The sequence below is a fragment of the Cavia porcellus genome, unplaced genomic scaffold, assembly GCF_034190915.1.
Source record: "Cavia porcellus strain 051 isolate PalLab524CR breed Dunkin Hartley unplaced genomic scaffold, mCavPor4.1 scaffold_17, whole genome shotgun sequence".
In the NCBI taxonomy this organism is placed as follows: domain Eukaryota; kingdom Metazoa; phylum Chordata; class Mammalia; order Rodentia; family Caviidae; genus Cavia; species Cavia porcellus.
Genome location: NW_026947500.1, coordinates 74,147,816 through 74,168,654, shown reverse-complemented (window position 1 = coordinate 74,168,654; position 20,839 = coordinate 74,147,816). Strand labels below are relative to the sequence as shown.

At 57.1% G+C, this 20,839-nt stretch overlaps 3 protein-coding genes and 2 non-coding genes across 8 annotated transcripts in view; 3 read left to right on the top strand and 2 right to left on the bottom strand.

Annotated features, from left to right (window-relative positions):
• The window catches only part of Pwwp3a (PWWP domain containing 3A, DNA repair factor), a 29,860-nt gene extending 27,631 nt beyond the window's left edge, over positions 1 to 2,229 (top strand). For all 3 annotated transcript variants that reach the window (XM_003460977.5, XM_004999269.4, XM_004999270.4), the window contains exon 14: positions 1,900 to 2,229. In XM_003460977.5, the coding sequence (XP_003461025.1) occupies positions 1,900 to 1,957 (58 nt within the window). In that variant the 3' untranslated portion in view covers positions 1,958 to 2,229. The remainder of the gene's footprint in view (positions 1 to 1,899) is intronic.
• Positions 2,230 to 5,377: 3,148 nt separating this feature from the next.
• On the bottom strand, positions 5,378 to 5,450 carry Trnaf-gaa (transfer RNA phenylalanine (anticodon GAA)). The gene has a single exon. It is a non-coding gene; the product is annotated as a tRNA-Phe (tRNA).
• Positions 5,451 to 5,539: 89 nt separating this feature from the next.
• Positions 5,540 to 12,033, top strand: Ndufs7 (NADH:ubiquinone oxidoreductase core subunit S7). The gene is made up of 8 exons (XM_003460966.3): positions 5,540 to 5,949; positions 8,368 to 8,404; positions 8,833 to 8,901; positions 9,047 to 9,164; positions 10,072 to 10,251; positions 10,321 to 10,367; positions 11,002 to 11,090; positions 11,874 to 12,033. Exons 1-8 carry the CDS (start codon positions 5,934 to 5,936, stop codon positions 11,969 to 11,971), a joined length of 654 nt encoding a protein of 217 aa, XP_003461014.1. The 5' UTR covers positions 5,540 to 5,933; the 3' UTR covers positions 11,972 to 12,033.
• On the top strand, positions 5,600 to 5,673 carry Trnan-guu (transfer RNA asparagine (anticodon GUU)). Its single transcript has one exon. It is a non-coding gene; the product is annotated as a tRNA-Asn (tRNA).
• Positions 12,034 to 12,843: 810 nt separating the features above from the next.
• Gamt (guanidinoacetate N-methyltransferase) lies at positions 12,844 to 15,387 on the bottom strand. Of its 2 annotated transcripts, XM_003460978.5 has the most exons (6): positions 15,015 to 15,376; positions 14,011 to 14,156; positions 13,824 to 13,887; positions 13,532 to 13,599; positions 13,318 to 13,428; positions 12,844 to 13,095 (listed from the first exon to the last, which is right to left on the bottom strand). In XM_003460978.5, the coding sequence occupies exons 1-6, from the start codon at positions 15,193 to 15,195 to the stop codon at positions 12,955 to 12,957; spliced, it is 711 nt and encodes a 236-aa protein (XP_003461026.1). In that variant the 5' UTR covers positions 15,196 to 15,376; the 3' UTR covers positions 12,844 to 12,954. The 2 variants fall into 2 exon arrangements, with proteins under 2 accessions (XP_003461026.1, XP_004999329.1); XM_004999272.4 differs by lacking the exon at positions 13,318 to 13,428 and having other exon boundaries at positions 15,015 to 15,387.
• Between the last annotated feature and the right edge of the window lie 5,452 nt (positions 15,388 to 20,839).

Here is a 20,839-nt window from a genome sequence, read left to right as displayed (position 1 = left end):
CCCGGATCTCTGGCCCCCAGCCCCTAATCCGCCTCTGGGCACACTGCCAGGCCTTGGCGGGAGCCAGCAGGGCCGCAGGGCAGTGACAGGCACAAGATGGATCAGGAGTCGCAGGGCAGGGTCCTCCACAGGGCTCACCAGCCTGGCTGCATGCCCGGCCCCTCTGCCTCCGGGCATACTGTCTGCAGGGGCTGGTGTGAGCCTTGCCGTGCCCTTGGGAACCCAGGGTTCTCCCTGGCAGGCTCGTTAGTTTCAGTGCCTGAAGGTCACTGCAAAACGGTCCAAAAGAGATTAAATTCAGCTTAATTTACAGGAGTTTCAACCCTGCCTGCTGAATTAATAGAACAAGAAGGGCCACTGCTCGTGGTGGCACATGCCTGTGATCTCAGCTTTCTGGGAGACTGAGGCAGGAAGGTCCTAAGTTCAAGCCCTGCTTGGGAAACTTGTAATCTGGGGAGACCTTGCCTCAAAGCAAAAAGGAGCTGCGGATGTAGCTCAGTGTGAAGTGCCCTGCGTTCAGTCCCAACTGGGAACGTCTTTGGAAGCAGATGCTTGGCATTTTTATCAGGGCTTCTTTGCAGCACTGATCTGACCCACTTGACATGTGACAGTGGCAGCCGTGGGAGGAGGGTGCTGTGTCAGCCCAGGCTTTCGGTCCCCCCGGCTTCCTCTTGGCAGCTCATGCTGCCCGTGAGAACGCACAGCAGGGCCGTCCGTCCGGTGTCTCCCTTAAGCGTAACGAGGCGGACGCTGGCGGGGATGGGGTCCCCCTTGTCACGCGGCGGCTGCCCGCCGCCCACCATCACGGCACCCATCCACGGTGGCGGTCTCGTGCCCTTTTGTTTCTTGCTCCCCTGATGGCCCTCCTGACTCACTGTCATGCTCTAACCATAAGGAGCTTCTCGCCAGAGCATCCCGGTTCTTTGCCTGGAACAGAGAGTGGATCTGGACGCGCCAGCAAGGGTGCTAGGAATTGTATTTTAAAAGTGTGGGGTAAACAGGTGCGGGAGAAACTAGCCCCACACAGCGAAGTTGTGCCGAACAAAGGAGAAAAAATAAACAAAAAACCCCGAAAGTAACTGGTTCAGCCCGAGTCACCACAGCGGGCTCTCCGCAGCGGCGGCTCCCGTTGGTGCCGCCCACATCTCGCGGGAGCTCGCCGGAAGGTCTACATACGGGTCCTCACATTGCCCCGGATCAGGGCGCCCACGGCTCCCACCGCTCTGCCCCCGCCCTCTTTGCCCCGCCCTGGCTCTCCTGCCTGCCCCCACCCCACCCCCGGGCTGCTTGGTGCAATGCGCATGCGCTCCGAGGCAGCCACGCCTTTTTGACCCACACCTAGTTCACTGGAGTTCAAGACCAGCATGTGAAGAGACTCGAGAGAAAATCAGTATTTCATCTACCTTAATGTTTTCTTGGAGTAAAAAGAAAATCGTTGGAGTGACGCTGCATGGTGTGGGCTAGGCTCAAACTCACTGTATATCCCAGGCTGGCTTCAGACTCCGGCTTCTGCCTCCGCTTCCCAGGTGCCAGGGCTCAGATGTGCACGATTGTGCCCAGATTCTCAGACCATCTTTTTCTTTTTTGTGTGACAGGGTCTCACAATGTAGGGCGTGCTAGCTATAAAAGTTTGGTGATCCAAGTGCTGGGATGAGAGGCGAGCACTGCCACACCCGTTCTGTTCTGTTCTGTTCTGTTCGAGATAGCATTTCTGCTGCAGTTCAGGCTGGCCTTCTAACTCACTTTATAGCCCTGGCTGGCCTTGAATGCACAGCGATCCTCCTGCCTCAGCCTCCTGAGTGCTGGGATGACCCGCCTGTGCCACCGTGCTCTGCTCCATTTTCCCCTGAGCCCCATGATCGGTCACTTGTGTGACGTGTCTGCTTCTGTCTTCTGCAGGGAAAAGCAAATATTTGATAACCAGGTCCTGGAGGAAAGAAGCCGGCGTCACCGGTGATGCCCACCCCACCCCACCGCCACCGCCACCGCCGCTTGCCCTGGGATGCGGGGACCCCAGCCCGTCACCTTCACAGTCCAAGGAGGCCACATGGTGGCTGGCAAAGGCTGCCCTGTGCACTCGTGTCCTGCCGGATGCGTGTTTCCCGCCAGGTGTCTCGAGCTGGACGCTGTGATTGTACACTGTCCATCGTGGCTGTATAGTTTGATAAAAGTCGCACATGTGTTTTATGTCACTTATCACATCCAGTATTAAATGGGACTTTTTAGAAAGCGTCTGGCGTGACTGTGTGGCGGCAGAGCATCTGTGGTCTTTTGGTCCAGTGGTGTCCAGTCCCCTCCATGTCACCCCCAGCCCCACTTCCGAGTCCACAGTCCCACCCTGCCATCCCTGTGACCTGCAGCACTGGAGGCCCGTGCCGCAGGGACATCGGGTGTGGGAGGCCAGGGCACAGAGGCTGTGTGGTGGCATCAATGTCCCCTCACCCTGTGCCAGGGATGCAGAGCGAGCCATGGTCCCTGTCACTGTTCCTTAGTGAGTGTGACACACCCCAACCACCCCCTCTAGATTGGGCAGGGACGTGACAGCTGGGCCCTGGCCTGGGGCCTGAGAATGTTCCACTGGCCGATTTCAGTGTATTCGGTTTGGCTGGGATCACCAAGGAGAAGGAGGAAACAGACACGCAGCTGGCGGGTCTGGTGATGTGGGCAGGGGCTCTGATCAGCTCTCCCTGTCCTTCAGGGGCCGGGGACACCTCCCTCCCTCACACCCTTGGCCTCAGGGACCTGGGCCGGGGCCCCAGTAGCCACTGCCACACAGAAATGCCCATAATGCCCTGGCTGGCACGGCAGAGTCCCTGAGAGTGATCACGGCTGTCACAATGTCTGTCTGTCTGTCCCCCCCCCACACAAGGATTCACCCCAGGGCCGCCTTCACATTGAACTGCACCCCCAGCCCTTTATCTTTTTTATAGGACAGGCTCAGCTGGGCTTGCACTTCTGACCTTCTTGCCTCAGCCTCCCAGAGTGCTAGGATTCTGTGGGTACACACACCGCGGCACCCAGCTGTGTCCGGAAGTATTTCTGTTCCACCCCCTCCGTGTCCTGAGGACGGGGTCGTCCAGCCCTTGCTGCTAGAATTAAATGGCACTTAGAAGATTTCTTTCTTTAACCCAAGTCATTCTGTTCGCTGGGGGAGAGCTGGGTGCTGCACGGAGAGCGGTGGGCTGGGACACAGGCGGGTCTCAGGGGCTAGACTGGGGGGACGCTGCGTGAGTGTCACCAAGAAAGCCCCAGCTGTCAAGGAAACCAGAGCCAGGTCAGACCAGCGCAGGAGGGGCTGGAGGGCGGCCCTCCTGCTCCCCCTTCCGCGGGGCATTCACCTCAGTATTCAGCACCCCCTCAGGAAGGTTCTAGAGCTTGTCCCGAGGCCCAGCTGAGGTCCCCCCAGGGGTGGCCAGCGGGACTTGGCTGCTTTCAAGGCACAGAGGGGCCAGACCCAGCTCATCCACATCCACAAGGGGTGCAGCGCCCCATCCTCCCACACAGCTGCCTCCTGGCAGGGAGTGTCTGCACCACCCCTGCTGGTGACCCCGGGTTCTCCATAGACCCGTGTCCCCCTGAGCCCGTGTCCCCTGCTCAGTGATGTGCACACTGAGGTTGGAGCGCTCTCTGCGGGGCATCCCCGGTACTGCAAGTGCTGTTGGTACCAGGAGCTCCCACAAGGCAACGCCACCCCTCAGGGGACCCGTCTCCGTGTCCCCGGAAGAGGAGGACTTGGGTTTCCCAGAATTAGGTGTCCCTTAGTGCCACCCTCAGGAGCCACCCTGCTTGGGAGCCCTCAGCACCTCAGTCCCCCTGCTCCCCCTCCTCCCCTCCCTCCTCCCCCTCCCCTGCCTCCCCCTTCTCTCCTCCTTCCCGCCGTTCTTTCCTGCACTCCCGTTCCACCCTTTCCCGTTTACCTGCGCCTGCCTCACTCTAGCCGCGGTCCTCAGGGTCTCAAACTCTGCCCCGCCTCCATCCATGCGGGCACCACTCGGAGTCCAGCACGCTCTCTTTCTCTGAGCCGAATCTGCCCAAAACCTCGCTGTAGGAAACACTGCTGCTCCTCGCGGTTTCCGTAGCTCAGGGCCCAGGAGGAGGGTGGTTAGGAGCTCAGGGTGTCTGTCTCTGGAGGCTGCACGGATGGGAGCGGGGATGTGGGTCCCCTCACCCCCAGCACCAGCCTGCACGGCTCCCCTCGGAGGAAGCAGCCCAGCCGGCCGTGGCAGTCACGCAGCGTCCGGGGAAGCTGAGGTTCCTATGCAAGCAGGAGGCAGCCACCGGGCCGTTCAGTTCCTAGCCTTGCTGGTCTCCTGGCAGCCTTCCGGTGAGGAGATGTCACGCAGGACTGTGGTGGGGTCCCACTGTGAAAAGAGCCTGTTTTGCATCACTCTAGAATTCCTGAGCCAAACCTATCATCCTGGGACGCTGAGAGGCTGAGGCAGGAGGATCTGGATTTTGAGCTCAGCCTGGGTAATTTCATAATTTAGGGAGATCTCGTCTCAAAAAAATTTTAAAACGGGCTAGGAATGTGGCTCAGTGCAAAAACCTTAGGTTCAAAACCAGAACCAGAAGAGGAAAAGAACACTCAAGTAGGGAGTAGTTTTACAAACCCTAGTAGGGTAGTTAGTGTTACATTTGACAATCAGTACTGGCTATAGACCTACCAATTTAAAAAATATCCTACCACTTCTAGCCCTACAAATAACGATTTTCAGTTTTATTCTTTTTGAGACAGGGTTTTTTTGCTACGTAGCTCAGACTGGCCTGGAACTCAGGCTGGCCTCGAACTCACGGTGAGCCTTCTGCCTCAGCCTCCTGAATGCTGGGATTACAGATGTGTGCCACTGCACCAGCTCAAAGTAATTTTTTTGGGGGGGGGGTACCGAGGATCAAACTACGATCTCGTACTTACTGGGCAAATTAACAATTTTTTTAAAGAATTTTTTTGTTTTGTTTTGTTTTGTTTTGTTTTTCCCACTAGGGATCAAACTCAAGACCTCACACTTGCCAGGCAGGTACTTAGGCCGCTGAGCTAAATCCCCAGCTTAAAGGAATGTTTGAAAAAAATTTTTTTTTGGAAATATTAAGCAAAGAAAAAGGGACAGGATGCTTTCACTGAAATCATAAAACCTTTGAGTGGGACACTCAAATTCTAAATTTTTGGTTAAATAGACAACATCAAAACTCGGGACCGAGCCAGGCGTGGGGGCTCATGCTTGTAATCCCAGCACTCAGGAGGCTGAGGCAGGAGGATCACTGTGAGTTCGAGACCAGCCTGGGCTCCAAAGTGAGCTCAAGGCCAGCCTAAACTGCATAGAGAGACACTGCCTCAAAAAGACAAAAAAAAAAAAAAAAAAATTCACGAGCCCAAACCCGCTGCCGAAACCCGGGATCGAACCAGGGACCTTTAGATCTTCAGTCTAACGCTCTCCCAACTGAGCTATTTCGGCCGGCCTTTAGAGCCTGCTCATACCTAGACTCCGCCCAAAAGTGAGACAAAAAAAAAAAAAAAAAAATCAAGCATCTCGCGCAGGCACACTTTATGCGCGCCCGCTCTATGTTCCTCATAGGGCTATATGGGGAATGAAAGTTCGTCGGCGTCTCTGTGGCGCAATCGGTTAGCGCGTTCGGCTGTTAACCGAAAGGTTGGTGGTTCGAGCCCACCCAGGGACGAGTAGCATTTTTTGCTTCTCGAAATCAAAAGAAAGAGTGTACAGTGACTTCTCCCATGGCACCCTTATCCTAGCGTCGTGTTTTCCGGAGCAAGAGGTCTGGGGACGTGCAGCGTGAACACGAACACGGAGAGCAAGCGGAACAATCCGCCTCCAGGTTCCGGTTTCCGCACACCTCCCGAGCCGCTTTGGGTGACGGCTCTGAAGACCCGGAGCACTAAAAGCGCGGACCGTAGAGGTTGCTTGAAGGCCGAGGGCAAGATGGCGGCGCTAGCGGGTGAGTGCGGTGCCCGGGTGCCGGGGCCGCGCGGGCGTCGGGTTCCAGGGCCTAGAGTGGGAACGTGGGGCGTCCCCGCGACCTAGGCCGACGGGGCCTGGGTGTCTGCGGGCGTCGTGGGCCTGTGTCAAGGTCGCAGTGTGTGCGGCTTCTTCATGCCCGCCCAGCCAGTGATGAGGAGTTTTGTTTCTGAGACCCAGTTCCGGTTGGGGAAACCGAGGCAGGCTCCCCTCATACCCCGCCCCAGCCTCTGGAGGGCGCCGCGGACCGAGCGCGAGATACTGCCCCCGAAAGGTCCGCGAGGATGGTGCGGGGCTTGCACTCAGCCGCCAGGAACCAAACTGAGGTTCAGAGTGGGCCCGGGCCACTGGGGTCACCCCACCCCACCCCCACTGGGTTCTCCTCCAGCTCCCTTCAGCCCCAGCGCTCAGCCGTTTCTCTTCTACAGCCCTTTTGGGCATCTGGGTAGTGTGTAAACGCCCTCCTCGGATAGAATGACTGAACAAACAGTGACATGGAACAAAGTCGTGGGATCAAGAGAGCTAGTTATCAGATTGTCAGATAACCCGATTGGGCGCTGGCTGCGGTGGAGGCTGAGGCAGGAGAATCTTGCAAATTCAAGGCCAACCTGGGCTCCATAGTGAGATCCTGTCTCAAAAAGAAAATAACATAAAAAGAAAAAAAGACAACCTAATTAGTGACTTGGTCACCTATGTGTTTTGTTAATGCACAGGTCTAGCTAGGAGAGCTGACCAATATGGAGCAGAGGGACTGGCTGGTTCTTGAAGTTTTCTGCTACTTCTGTGACACGGTTAGGACTCTGGTTTTGCTGATGAAAAGCTACAAGCTTTGCCAGTACTGCTGTGTTCCTTTGCCAGGGCTCAGAACTGAATGAAAAACTCATTTTTCAGGAAGACTTTGGTGATAGTCAAGAGGTTTTTGGTTTTTCTGTGCAGGTTCACAGTTCTGAATTCTCACCAGGAATCCTTTGTTATAAATGCCTGTTCCAGAGCTAGGTGCATTGGCCCGCTGCTTCCTGGAGCTGAGGCAGGAAGATTGCTTCATTTGGGAGTTTGTGATTAGATTAGTCTGGGCACCATCATGACACTCCTACCTCAAAAAAGAAAAAAAGTGGGATGTTTGATTTGCTGTATTTCCAAGGCCCTAAGTTTTTAAGTGGGTAAACCAAGGCCCAGGGAGAGGCAGCTAACCTGTCTTTATGCCCAGTCTCAGGCGTGCCAAGAAGGTCACCATCATGTCCTTGAGAGACTTGTAGCCTGCATGGGGCTGCAGAAAATAGCACCCTGGGTGCGGCTGAGGCTGATGCAAAAAGGGGTTTGGGGGAGAGGCTTTGTGGGTCAAGCAGGTGGCCAGTCCAGTCCTCAGCCCTGGATTGATCTGCTCAGGTGGTTTAAATGACAGAAATTCACCTTGCATAGCCCTGTAGGCTGGCAGTCTCATGCTTAAGGTGGCACAGGCTGGGTTGCTCCTGAGGTCTCGCCTTGGCTTGTCGCTGCTGTCCTCTCCCTGGGACACTCATGGTCTTTGCCCTGTATCTGTTATCCTGATTACCTCTGTAGAGATCCGGTCTCCAAACAGGGTCACATTCTGAAGTGCCAGCACTAAGGCTTCACTGTGTGCATTTGGGGGACACAGGTCCGCCCCAGATGGTCTTCAACCCTGACCTCCCCTCTGGCTGCCCCACTGTTCATTAGGATTTCTGCCCATCTCTACCACCCCCATCTCTGCTTCTGGCTGTTCCTTTCCAAAAGCGTCTCCAAGGATGCCTCCACCCAGGGCGTCCCTCCCCAGCTTTTTTCGTGTCAGCTCTTCTTGGGAATCCTTGTTATAAATGCCTGTTCCAAAGCTGGGCACATTGGCCTGCTGCTGCTTGGAGGCTGAGGCAGGAGGATTGCTTCCACCTAGGAGTTTGGGGTTAGTCTGTGTATCCTCTAGGCTGCACGTTCTGGGGTGCAGGGCAGGACCTGAGACCCTCAAACCCCAGCTCCCCCAGCCTGGCCTCCAGGGCACCAGTTATCAAGTGCCATCTTGGGAAGGCCAAGACAGGGCAGCCCAGTGTCATGGGAGACAAAAGAGAGGGAGCCCCAGAGTGGCCGGTGGGCGCCTGACCGAAGGCCTCGGGCAAAGGAGCTGCCTGTGTGTGTGGCAGGGTGTTCAAAGCAGAGGGAACAGCAAGAGAAGACCCTGAGGCCACAGTGAGCATGGTGAGGTGGCCTCGCTGTGGGGTCTCGCTGTGCCTCCAGGGGCTGCAGGGTCTTTAACAACGGGGAGACACAGTTGCTTTTTGGAAGACCTTCTCTCCCCAAGTGCTTCCCAAGGGTTGTGAGGGCCCGGAGGGGGACAGTGAGGGCATGACGGGGACTACACTCATCCCTGCCCACCCCGTTCCCCACACAGCTTCCGGCCCGCTCTGCGTGCGGATCCTCGGGCTGCGGTGAGTGCTGGCCCGTCACCCAGGGAGTTAGGCTGCGGGTGTCACAGCCCTCACCCCACCCCCACCCTGGGGGCCCTTGGGGGATCACCTGTGCTCAGGGGTGGGCTGGGGCTGGGTCGTCCTCAGCAAAGGTGAGCAGGGCCCTCTGTGGGACGGTCACAGAGCAGCAGAGCTGGCAGCCTCAGTTTGTCCAGCGGGGTGCTCTGCGAGACTGGCTGGAGGACAACCTCCAAGTAATGTGGGCAGCCCTGTGAACCCCACCATGCAGAGTAGCTGCCAGGGTCCCTGAGGGCCAGCAGAGGGCCTGGGCTCAGTTTCCCTCTCCAGCTGTTCTAGGATCGTCCTTCCCCGGGCAGAGGAGTGGGTGGCCAAGGTAGGGAGGGGCGCCCCTTACCCAGCCACTTACCAGCTCCCTGCACCTCCTGCAGCTCTGTCATGGGCGTGGCCATGCAGGCACGAGGCATCCACCAGACCCCAGCCACTGCGCACCCCAGCAGGTGAGGCTGCCCCAAGCCTCCTCCCCGGAGGCCCTGTGGCCTGGGCCTCAGGACAGACCCCAGAGCCTTCCTTCACTGCCCTTTCACCCCCACCTCCGGGCAGCCACCCTGATGGGTACCACCCCGGCTGTGTCCCTTTGCCCAGCACCCAGCCTGCTGTGCCCAAGGTTGGAGCCGTGGTCCCCAAGTCCCCCATGCTGCCCAGGAGCCGTGGTGAATACGTGGTGGCCAAGCTGGATGACCTCGTCAACTGGGCTCGCCGGGTGAGCCCTACCAGCCCAGGGACAAGGCTGGGCCCTCCTAGGCACCCCTAATTCCGTGTCAGGTTTCCCGTCTCTCTTCCCTGCCTGCCTCCTTGCCCTGGGCCCATGGAGCAGCCACTGCTCCCGAAGGCCTCAGTTTGCCCAGAGTTCTTGCCTTCTCTCTCCTAACATGAAAGTGACTTTTAACCTGAAAAAGCCTCACTGGCCAATCGCAGGTCCTCAGTAAAGTCTGTGCCGCCCTCCCACGCTGCATCCACGGCATGCATCCATGACCCGCTGGCCACTCCCTGAAGCTCTGCCCGGTGCGGTGGCGGCCTTGGCCTCCCCGTGATTCTGAGTCTCACAATGGCCCATTGATGGCACTCTTGGTGCCACCTCCTCTCCCTCCCCCTCCCCTGTGGCGGGCACTGTGCCCAGGGCAGCCTCCACGGGGAGCCCACAGCTGCCAGGAGGGAGCATCCCACCATTGGGCCCTTTGTGATCTCAGAAGGCAAGGGACATGGCCAGGTCTGTCTAGTGCAGGTGCCAGCCAGGAGGCCCTGGCCAGCCAGGCCAAGGGTGACCTGATTCCCACTCGGCAGCCCCATGTGCCACCACCCATGTCCACGCATCTATTGATGATCACAGGGGCCACTTCTAGATTATCAGACCCAGGGTGGAAGGCCCGGGAGCTGGGGAGAAACCAGACCCCAAGTGCTGGAGGATACCAAGGGAACCAGGGGTTCCCGGAGGGCCCCACACGCATCCAGGGTTGTCGGTCAGGACCCAGGCAGGTCGGATGAAGACGGTGCTGGTTCTAGTCCTCTCCCGGCCCCAGGGCCCAGGGCCTGGCTACTGGCCCTGCTGATTCTAAAGGGAGAGCAGAGACCTGCCTGGCCGATGACCAACTGGCCTGGCCCTTGCCCAGAGCTCGCTGTGGCCCATGACCTTCGGACTGGCCTGCTGCGCTGTGGAAATGATGCACATGGCTGCGCCCCGCTATGATATGGACCGCTTCGGCGTGGTCTTCCGTGCCAGCCCGCGCCAGGCTGACGTGATGATTGTGGCGGGCACACTCACCAACAAGATGGCCCCGGCACTCCGCAAGGTAGGCCTGGCCCCTGCCCCCTGTGGCCCAGTCTGAGGGGCCCGGGTGCTGATCCTGCGTCCCCCCCAGGTCTACGACCAGATGCCGGAGCCACGCTACGTCGTTTCCATGGGGAGGTGAGGACCTTCACCCCTGCCCTGCATCTGTCTGGTAGCACAGGCGAGGCCCTGAGCTCCAGTAGCCCAGCAGACACCTGTCATGGGCGCCCACTGCCCTCTCCCAGGCTGCTGGCCCGGCCAGGAGGCCGGTGGCCCGCTTTTCACCCAGTGCATGCTGGGTACGTGCAGCCCTGAGAGCGCACATTCAGCGGCTCGTATTTACACAGACATGTGTGGCTATTGTCACTGTCTGGTTTCAAAACCTCCCATCACCCCAAAGGAAGCCCCATCCATCCCCATGAGTGGTCACCTGTCCCCTCCCAACACCAATGAAGTCACTTCCTGTCCCTGTGTCCTCCGCATCTGGCTTTCCTGGTCTCTCCAGGGTGCCTGCACCTCGAAGGTGGGCTGGGTAGAAGACAGTGCTGCTCCCATGCCCTCCTCGCCCTGGCTCTGATCTTTTGGGGGGACACGTCCTGTTTCCCAGCACACATCTGTGCGCCCCGCCTTACAGGACATTCCCAGGGGGCTCTGGCTCTCTGGGTTGCCTGTCTGTGACGTTGCGTCTGGTGCTTACCTGGGGCCTGGTGGCAGGTGGGGCAGGGAGGGCCCACAGGTGCCAGGGTGGCCCCTCAGGGCACTTTTCCCCCAGCTGTGCCAATGGAGGCGGCTACTACCACTACTCCTACTCCGTCGTGAGGGGCTGTGACCGCATCGTGCCCGTGGACATCTATGTGCCAGGTGAGGCAGCCCGGCCACTCTGCCCCAGCCCCGCCTAGGCTACACCTCCCCATGTTGTGGGGAGGCAGGTAGGGCTCCCCGAGGAGCAGTGCCACCCCCTTGGTCATACGGTGTCCCTGAGGGGAAGCTCCAGGTGGCGGCCTGGGCCCGCAACAGCTGACCTTTGCCAGTTCCTACTACAGCCTTGTGCCACTCTGAGAGAGAGAGCCCAAAGAATTTAGTTAGCATAACTGACGAGAAAAGCTCCCCGCAGACAGGACATGTCCCTGGTCCACATTGGGGCCAGCTGGGAACGTAGCTCCGTGTGAGGCCATGGTTTTAATCTCTGTGGCCTCAGAATTCTTTTAAAAGTTCAGGATGCTCAGTTAGTTATCTTCGAATGTCAGAATAATAATAATTTTAAAACACAAGTAGCCGTGCAGTGGCACACACTGTGATCTCAGCGCTCAGGAAGCAGAGGCAGGAGGGTCTCAGAGAGTTTGAAACCGGCTTAGGTGACTGGCGGTCAGTCCCATGGGCGTCCGGCTCCGCACAGGTGCACCAATCGGCAGTGGCCCCAAGGGCAGCCCGGAAGCAGGCCCTGGCCCGGCTCTTGGCACCTCCCCAAAGGCAGGGACACCCGTGTGGCGTGCAGTTAGTTCCCCGGAAGAATCAGTTTGCCCAGCGCTGGGAGCTGAGAGGTCATTCTCTGGTCCTGGGCTCTGCCCAAGGCCGCCCCGCTGGCCCTGCACAGAGGAGGGTGGGAGGCTGCACGGTGGGGAGACTGAGGCCCGCTCCCTGCAGGCTGCCCGCCCACGGCCGAGGCCCTGCTCTACGGCATCCTGCAGCTGCAGCGCAAGATCAAGCGGGAGAAGAGGCTCCGCATCTGGTACCGCCGCTAGTGCCCGTGCCCCAAGGCTGTGACGGAAGCGACACTGTAAATAAATCTCTCCCCCACCCCCAATGCCGCTGGTGCTCCGTGCAGCAGTGTGGGGAGGCCGGCCTCGGCACCTCTTTGATGGACAGAAACACCGAGGCCCAGCTGTGACCCTGCCTGGACAGTCTGGCTTTGGGAAGCGGGAAGTTGGTGTCCCCTGACTCGTCTCCCTCTCAGCTCCATGGAGCAATGCCTACCTTTGTCCCCACCCTCACAGAGCCACCTCAGGGTTGGGCAGTGGCCTCTGGCCAGCTGCATGGCTAAGGCCAGTCCCTGACCCACGTGGCCAAGGATGGGCTAAGGAGAGCCGGGCCAGGCCCCTTCCCAGTGTCCCTTAGCCTGGAGACACGGGCACAGTCCCAGTGAGCCCCCAGGGACCCCCCAGCCTCAGATGGCGCCCCAACCTCCAGTCTACACCCTTATCTAACAGCGTTGGTTCAGCACCTATGCAGTGGCCAGGCCCCCAGCATGTGTCACCCTGTATCAGCTCAGAATGGGGGCCTGGGACATGGGGCTGGTTCCCAGCCCTGACCAAGGGCAGCTTCTAGGGCCAAACCATGGACAGTGGGAAGGGTGTTCCAGGTGGAAGGAACAGTCCACTGGGGGGTCCCTAGCAAGAGGCTCCCCAAAGGGAGAAGTACACTACGGACCTAGAACAATCCAGAACTGGCTGGGGGCAAGGCTGATAGCCCTAGGGGACACGGGCCAGGCTGTAGTGGCTCATAAGCTTAACTCCACCAGATGCCCCGCCTCGGGGCTACAGCCTGGGGTGCCTGGCACGGCTGCCCAGGCAGGGACAAGAGGTGGGTGGACGGAACGCACAGCTGCACACCCAGCCCAGGGCCCATGTTTATTTCATCCCTGCACACTGAGGGAGACCCCAGCTCCCATGGCCGCACCCAGAAGGCCATCCTGTCCCCCACTGTCTCCTGCTGGGACAGTGGCGGCTCACTTCTTGGTGACTAGGGGGGTGATCATCTGCGGAAAGGTGTAGTAGCGGCAGTTGGCCGGCGGCACCAGCGCCATCACCTCGGTGTGGATGTTCTCCCGTCGGAAGCCTGCCTCCTGCAGCGCTGGCACCTGCGTCTCCTGGGGCACGGGCATGGGCAGGGGTCACCACAGGCACAGTGGGAGGGCTCAGGCTGCATCCCGAGGGCACCAGGCAGCCACAGGTGGTGCTTGGGCCTGCGACGGCCTTGTCCAGTTTACAAATGGAAGGCCACACACTGTGGCAGGAAGGGCCCCTCCCCAGGACACGGCAACCCCAGCTGTCCCAACATCACTGCCAGCTCCGGGGAAGGAAGGGCGCACCTCGAACATGGTGGTGATGTCTGAGTACTTGGATTTCATGAGCTCGCCCCAGGAGGTGAGGTTGCAGTAGGTGAGGATGCCCCCTGGCCTCAGCAGGCGGAAGGCATGGCTCTGTGGGGACAGCAGCCCCGAGAGAGCAGCTGAGGTGTGCATGGGGGCTCCCCGTGGGCCTCCGCACCCCAGAAGGTCAGGAAGGCCAGGTGCCCGGGCCTACCTTGATGAAGTTGAACTGGTGCGTGTGCCAGGTGTCCTCTGACAGCGGGTACGTGTCATACAGGATCCCTGCAGGGGGGACCAGCTGCTCAGCCCTCCAGCAGCCCCAGCCCAGTCTGCCTGAGCTGAAGGTGCCCCAGTTTTGCACCCGCCTGTCATATTCCTGCCCACCTGAGCGCCCCTGTGAGTATGCTGCAGGGTGCAGCTGCAGCCCAAGGCTGCCACGGAGGAGCAGGAGCGCCCAGGTGTGCTCCACTGCATGCCCTCCCTAGCCGGCCCCCAGAGCCCCTCACCATCAAAGTGACAGTCCGGCAGCGTGGGCGCCACATCCTCCCACAGGCCTTTCAAAGGGACAACCTTGTGAGGGGAAGAGACAGGCCAGAGGTCAGGGAGGCCCCTGAGAGCTAGCCACCTTCAGAAAGGGACCCCCAAGGGTGACAACCACCCTCCATCTCTGGGCCCCTGGGGGGGGGGTCGCACCTTGTGGGGCTGCTGCTGGGCCCAGACCTGCAGCCGCTGAAAGACACCATCATTACACTCAATGATCCAGTGCTCGGTGATGGGGGCCTCCTGGACCTTCGAGGCTGCGATGGCCATCCCAAAGCCCACCTCCAGCACCCGGCCCCCTGGGCAGACAGAGGAGCCCAGGTGTCACACGCAGGACCCTTGCCTGTGGGTCACATTTGCCACTGGACAGATGGACACTGCCATCCTGAGAAGGGCTGGTGTGGGCTCTGGCCAGTGGCCAGCCAGGGAGGACTTGTATAGCTGGTTTTGTGCCCAGGTCCCAGGGGGCGGGGTGGGGGGTGGGGAGGCCAGAGCCTTGGACTTTGTGCCCAGGCCCACACTATTTGTGCTGGTGGCTCTTATCACTCTAGTTGGCTGCTTTTCTGTCCCCTTTCTTCTCTGCAGTTTGCAAAGGTGAAACCTGAGAGACCTGGGAGGGGATGGCCTGGTTCGCAATCTCTGTGCGTGCCCATTTGCTAGGTGGGATTACAGAGCCCCAGGGCCACACGTCCGTGTACTGGATGGGTTTGTCTGGAGCTGGGAGACCTCTTGGGCTTCAATCGCCTGAGCAGTGCAGCGCAACCCCACCTGACAGCTGTCTCCCCAGCTCTGCTTTCCTGGACTATTCTTAGATGTAACGGGGCGGGGCTTCCCGGGCGGTGGGAGGAAGCCTCCTGACCCAGGACCAGCACCCCAGATTCCCCGGCCGGGTCACACGCCTAGTTCCACCCGGGGCTGCGCGTCCTAGGACCCAGCCTGGGCAGGGGCCCTCATCTCCCCGGAGGAATAAGTTCGGAGTCCCACTGTGTGCGGGGAGCTCGTGCCTGCATCTCTCTCCTTTACTGCCTTGGTTACCCCCTAGCAGCCCATTACCCAGGCGAGGAAACCGAGGCACACAGCGGTCCGTGGGCTGGAGCTGGGGTTGTAACGCCCGCCCCAGCCTCAGTTTACCCTGCGCCAGCGCAGGCGGGAACTACCTCTGGAGGAGGCGGCGGCCGCCAGCGAGTGCATGTAGGGCGTCTCCCAGCGCTCCATCACCGGCTTGCCCAGGATTTCCAGGTGTGTGTCGGTCGCATCGTAAACCGCGGGAGCCGCGCGCCACGCAGGGGCGCAGTCCTCGCCGGGCGCGAAGAGCGGGCTGGCGCCGGGGATACTCATGTCGCTGGCCAGCGAACACGGGCTCGCGGCGGCGCGGACTTCTGGGCCACGGGGCAGGATCTCCCCGGCGGAGGCGGGGCGTGGCCTCAGGGAGGGGCGGAAACTGCAGCCGGAGCCTCCAGTGGGAAGCAGGGGCGACAGGGGCGTGGCCAGGGCCTTCCGAAAGGGGCGGAGTCGGGCTGAGACCTCTTGTTGGGGCGTGGCCGAGCGGAGGCTTTCTAAACAGGCAAATATAAAAGGGGCGGGACCTTGAGGAAAGGCCCGGCCTTTCGCTCATCAGACTGGCCTTTCTCGGATAGGGGAGGATGGGCGGGCCTTAGAGTGGGTGGGGCGGTATGTGGGCGGGGATGGAAGCCGGAGCTCCGTGCATGGCGGCACAGTGACCTCTGGCGGCGACACGTGGCTAGCCCGGCGCGCGTCCTCACCAGATCTCCCTGGAAAGCCCTGGCTGCCCGGTACGTGGCTGTCCCCGCTCCTGGCTGCTCCACCCTGCGTCGGTCCGCTCTAATCCATACCTTGGCACTGACTGGCCTCCTTTCCTCCTGAGTTAAACAAAGGGCAGTCTCCACTTTAGAGCTGTGTTATGAGCCAGGCATGGCGGTACATGCCTGTAATGCTGCATTTGGGAGGTCGAGGGAGGAGAATCACCATGAATTTAATACTAGCCTGGGTTACATCAGTGATATCAAGGCCAGCCTGCACCATATAGCAAGACCCTGCCTCAAAAAACAAAACAAACAAGAATTATATTAGGTACAGCCCTGATTGCTGGGGTCACCTGAGACTCAGGATATTTTTTGTTCTGATTTTTTGTTTTGAGACAGGATCTTACTTTGTACCCCAGGCTGGACTGGATCTGGAGTGTGGTGGTCCTCCTGCTTCAGCCTCCTGAATTCTGGGATTACAGATATGCACCAGTGCACCCAGCAGCCCCACAACCTTGACAGGGGCTCAGGGCCAATCCCAGAAAGGTCCTTCTTCAGAAACTCAGGAACCAAAAAAAAAAAAAAGGAAACTCAGGAACCTGGGTCTTGTTCCCTTCTCCTAGGGGCATGAGCTGTCTTGAGCCTCTGGCCCAGCCCAGGGCAGCTGCTCAGGGTCAGCAGCACGGTGTCTATCTCCTGGCTGTGGAATGTAACTTCCTCTTTCCCATGGGAACCTGGAGCCAGGTCTCCAGCCCTGAGCACCTCATCTCTGCTGAGTGCTTTCTTTGCATTACTTCCCGGGAGGGCCTGCTTTCAATCCCATTTAACACAGGGAGAAACTGAGGCCAAGGGAGACTGAAGTTTGCAAGCTTAGAGCCAGGGCATGAAAACAGCCTCAAAGGCAGTTGGGTGCCTGCCTTCTTCCTGCATCTGGAGGGTTCTATGCTGAGGTCACGGCCCTGCTCACACCAAGCCTGGGTACCACATAGCTGAGCCTTGTAGCACCTGAGCCTTTTGCACAAACTCTCTGCCTCCTCTGGGCATGCCACTACCTGAAAGCATTTCCCCATGGTTCTGTGGTCCCTCTAACAGGGTCACCTGTTGAACCTGGCACACTGAGAGTGCTTGATAAATACTGAGGAGCTGGGCATGGTGCATTCCCATAACCCCAGTCCTCTGGGAGGTTGAAAAAGGATGATTCAGATCCAGCCTGGGCCATTTAGTGGGTTAGCAAGATCCTGTCTCAAAAACACGCAAGCCAGGCGTGGTGGTGTATCCCTGTAAAGTCAGCATTTGGGAGGCTAAGGCAAGAGGATTGCCACAAGTGCAAGGCCAACCTGGGCTACATAGTGAGTTTAAGGCCAATCTGAACTACCCAGCAAAACCCTGTCTCAAAACAAAAACAAACAAACCAAAATAATCCCACAAATACATGAGAAAGACTAGGGATGTAGCTCAGTGTAAAGGCTCGGGGTTCTATCCCCACTATTGCAAGACAAAAAAAAAAAAAAAAGAAAAGAAAAAGATTGGGGGCCAGGGATTTAGCTGAGTGGCATAAATGTCTTCCTGGCAAGTGTGAGGTCATGAGTTTGATCTCCAGCACCAAAAATAAATAAGAAAGAAGTCAATAAGTGGTAATTATTCAATGACATCAGCTCATGAGATACCCTGGAAAGTCCCAGAGAGAAGGCACATTGTATTAGTTAGCGGTTGCCATGTAACAAATGACTCCCAAATATAGCAGTGAAAAACAATGCAGGCTTGTCATTTCAGTGTCTCTGGGACAGAAGTCTGCTCACAGCCAAGTGAAGCAGAATCCTCCATCCTCGACTGACTTCTAGGGCAGGGGGTGACTCAGTGGTAGGTCACATACCTGGTACACAGGAGCTCCCCAGCATTACAAAAAAGGAAAAGAAAAGAAAAAAGGCAGGCACAGTGGTGCACACTTGTAATCCTCAACATCCTGAGAACCTTGGTCAGGATGATGTCAAATTTGAGCTCAGGCCAGGGATTTAGCTCAGTGGCATAAGCATCTGTCTGGCAAGTACAAGGTTATGAGTTTGATCCCTGGTACAAAAAAGAAATTTTTTTTGAGCCCAGCCTGGGGAATTTAATGACTTATTAAGACCTTGTCTCAGAATTTTAAAACATGGGGGTTGGGGAGTGTGCAGGCACTGGGTTGACTCGAAAGAAAGAAAGAAAGAAAGAAAGAAAGAAAGAAAGAAAGAAAGAAAAAGAAAAAAGAAAAGGAAAGAAAAAAGAAAGAAAAGAAAAAAAGGAAAAAGAAAAAAAAAGAGCTGGGTGTACACCTGTGATTCCAGCACTCTGGAGGCTGAGGCAGGAGGATCACTGTGAACTACACACACAGCCAGGGTTGCATAGTGAATTCAAGGCCAGCCTGCACTACATAAGGAGGCCCTCATGTACAAAAAACAAAACAAATGAAGAAACTGTCCTCTATGACACCTGTCAGTCATGCTTACCCCACCATGGGCATAGCCAGTTAAGGATTGAAACCTCCACAAACTGTGAGCTAAATAAACCTTTCTTCCCTTCACTTGTGAGTGTTGGGGGTATTTTGTCTCAGCAACAAAAAAAGTAACTAAGGCATCGGCAGGCAGAGGAACCACAGAAGTGGCCTCTCCTTTCCGTGGCTGGTCATGCCCTGTGGTCAGATGGCAGGTGTCTTGGCAGCATCCCTCATGGCCATGAAAATCAGCAAGTGGGGCCACCAAGGGCCAGGTGGGACTGCTGAGCATGATGGCCCGAGGAGATGGGGCCCTAGGAGTTGGGCAGGGGCAGCTCCCTGTGGCTTGGGGTTCCTGAAGATAAGGGGCCTCCTGCTCCACAGAAATTCAGGGCTTTGGTTTGGCCACACAGCCAGGCCTTTTATCTTTCAGCTTCAGCTTTCTCTAGAGGCGGTGCTGTCCTGCCCCCCTCAGTGTGTGCAACCCAGAAAGCTGCAGTGCTCACCACACCTGCTCCCGCAAGCCCAGCATGTCGTCCTCTGTACTTTGCAGCCTACAGACACAGACTCAGAGAAGGCAAATGGCTTCCTGAGGGTGTCCCTGTGAAGAAGGGTGCACACCTGTAACCCTAGCACTTTAGGAGGCTAAGGCAGGAGGATCCTTGGCCATTTAAGACGAGCCTTGGCTACCAAGTGAGCTCAAGGCCAGCTTGAACTGCATAGAGAGACCCTGTCTCAACATCCCCTGCACCACAGATTTTAAGATGGTAAATTGTAGCTGGGGGGGGGGGTGTCTGGGGATTTAGCTCAGCGGCATAAGCGCCTGCCTTGCAAGCAGGCAGTCCTGAGTTCGATCCCTGGTACCGATAAAAACGAAAAAGACCAAAAAAAAAAAAAAAAATTGTAGCTGGGTACTGTGGTGCTCATCTGTCAGCCCAATACTCTGGGAGGCTGAGGCAGGACGATTTAAAGTTTGAGCCCAATCTGGGCAACTTACTGAGGCCTTCTTTCAAAAAAAAAAAAAAAGACAAAAAAAGGTGGGGATGTAGCTCACTGTGAAGGCCCTGGGTTCCATTCTGAGAACCATGCACACAAAATAATAAATACACAGTAGAGCCACAGTGTATCAGAATGGCATATATTCTCATGGAGAATGAATTAGGAGAAGTGTCTAAAACTTGAGTCTTTCTCAGTATCTGCTCTGGGGTGGGGAGGGAGGAAAAGAGAAAACAGGCACCTGAATTTCATATTTTACAAAAGACCTTGAAGTGAATGTCACAGTACAGTTACATGTTCGTTTCAGTGGCAGGTCCATGGCTGTGTGTAATTTTCCCTTTGTAAATGCTTGTGTTTATTTACTTATTTCTATTGGTGTGTGCGTGTCACCAGGGGTTGAAGCCATGGCTCTCTCCCCGAGCTACATCCTCAGCTATTTTTCAGTATTTTATCTACTTATTTATTTGAGTGGGATCTCCCTATTCACCTACACAGGCTGGCCTCCAACTTACAGCAATCCTCCAGCCTCAGCTTCCCAGAGTGCTGGGACTACAGGCGTGTGCCATGATTTCTGTCTGTTTTTTGAAACAGGGTCCGGGGTAATATAGTTCATGCTGGTCTTGAACTATGAAGCCCAGGCTGGTTTCAAAATCCCAATGATCCTCCTGTCTCAGCCTCCCAAGTGCTGGATTGCAGGAGTGCACCATCAGTCTGGCTTGACATATATTTTAAATGTTTTTTGTTTGCTTGCTTTTTTGAACAAGGTCTCATTATGTAGTCCAGGTTGGCCCTGAATTCACTATGTGGCCCAAACTAGCCTTGAGTTCACAGGGATTCTCCTGCCTCAACCTCTCAAGCACTGCGTTCACAGGTATACACCACTATGCCTGATTTTCTTTTTTTTTCCTTGTACCAGGAATCAAACTCAGGACCTCATGCTTGCCAGGCAGTGCTCTTATTGCTGCTGAGCTAAATCTCTGGCCTTCTCCCCACCCCATGTATTTAAGTGTCGGTTAACTCCGAGATGATGAGTAAATCATCCATTAATCAGTGGGCCCGGAAGGGGACAGCACACAGGCCATCTACTTGCACAGCGATGCACAGTCCTGGCCACACTGTGCCTGGATGGTGTGCAGCAGCCTCCATGGCCCGGACCCACTCGAGGCCGTGGCCCCTTCAAGGTGTGACCACCACCAACGGTTTGAGACATTGCCGAGTGTCCTGGACTTCTGGGGGAGGGGGGATCTCTGTTTGGAATTACTAACGGAAGGCAGGTGTGGTGGGGCAGGCCTGTCATCTCAGCACTAGGAGGCTGAGGGAGGAGGATCATTGTGAGTTCGAGATCAGTCTGGGCTACACAGTGAGCTCAAGGCCGGCCTGGACTGCAAGTGAGACCCTGTCTCAAAAAGATAAATAAAAGTGAGAAGTATTGCTAGTGGATACCAGAGAGAAAAAAACAGAATTTGCTGTCCTAGGAATAGTCATTAGGGACCATCACTACTTTTTCCAGGCTTTGAGTTTGCTTAACTTTTGCTTTGATGCTGCCCAATCCCCGAGTGACCTTGGGGAAGTAACTCAGGCGCTGAGACCCTCAATCACGTCTCCTGGGAAGTGAGCACAGAGGACCCACAGCTCCGCACCTCAACATAAGGGTGGCGCTCTGTGCCGCTTGTAGGCAGAGGCTGAACTTCACTATCGCGGCCGCACTCGCGCCCGAGATGTCGGAAGGCCCAGCAGGACGACGGCGCAGCTACGT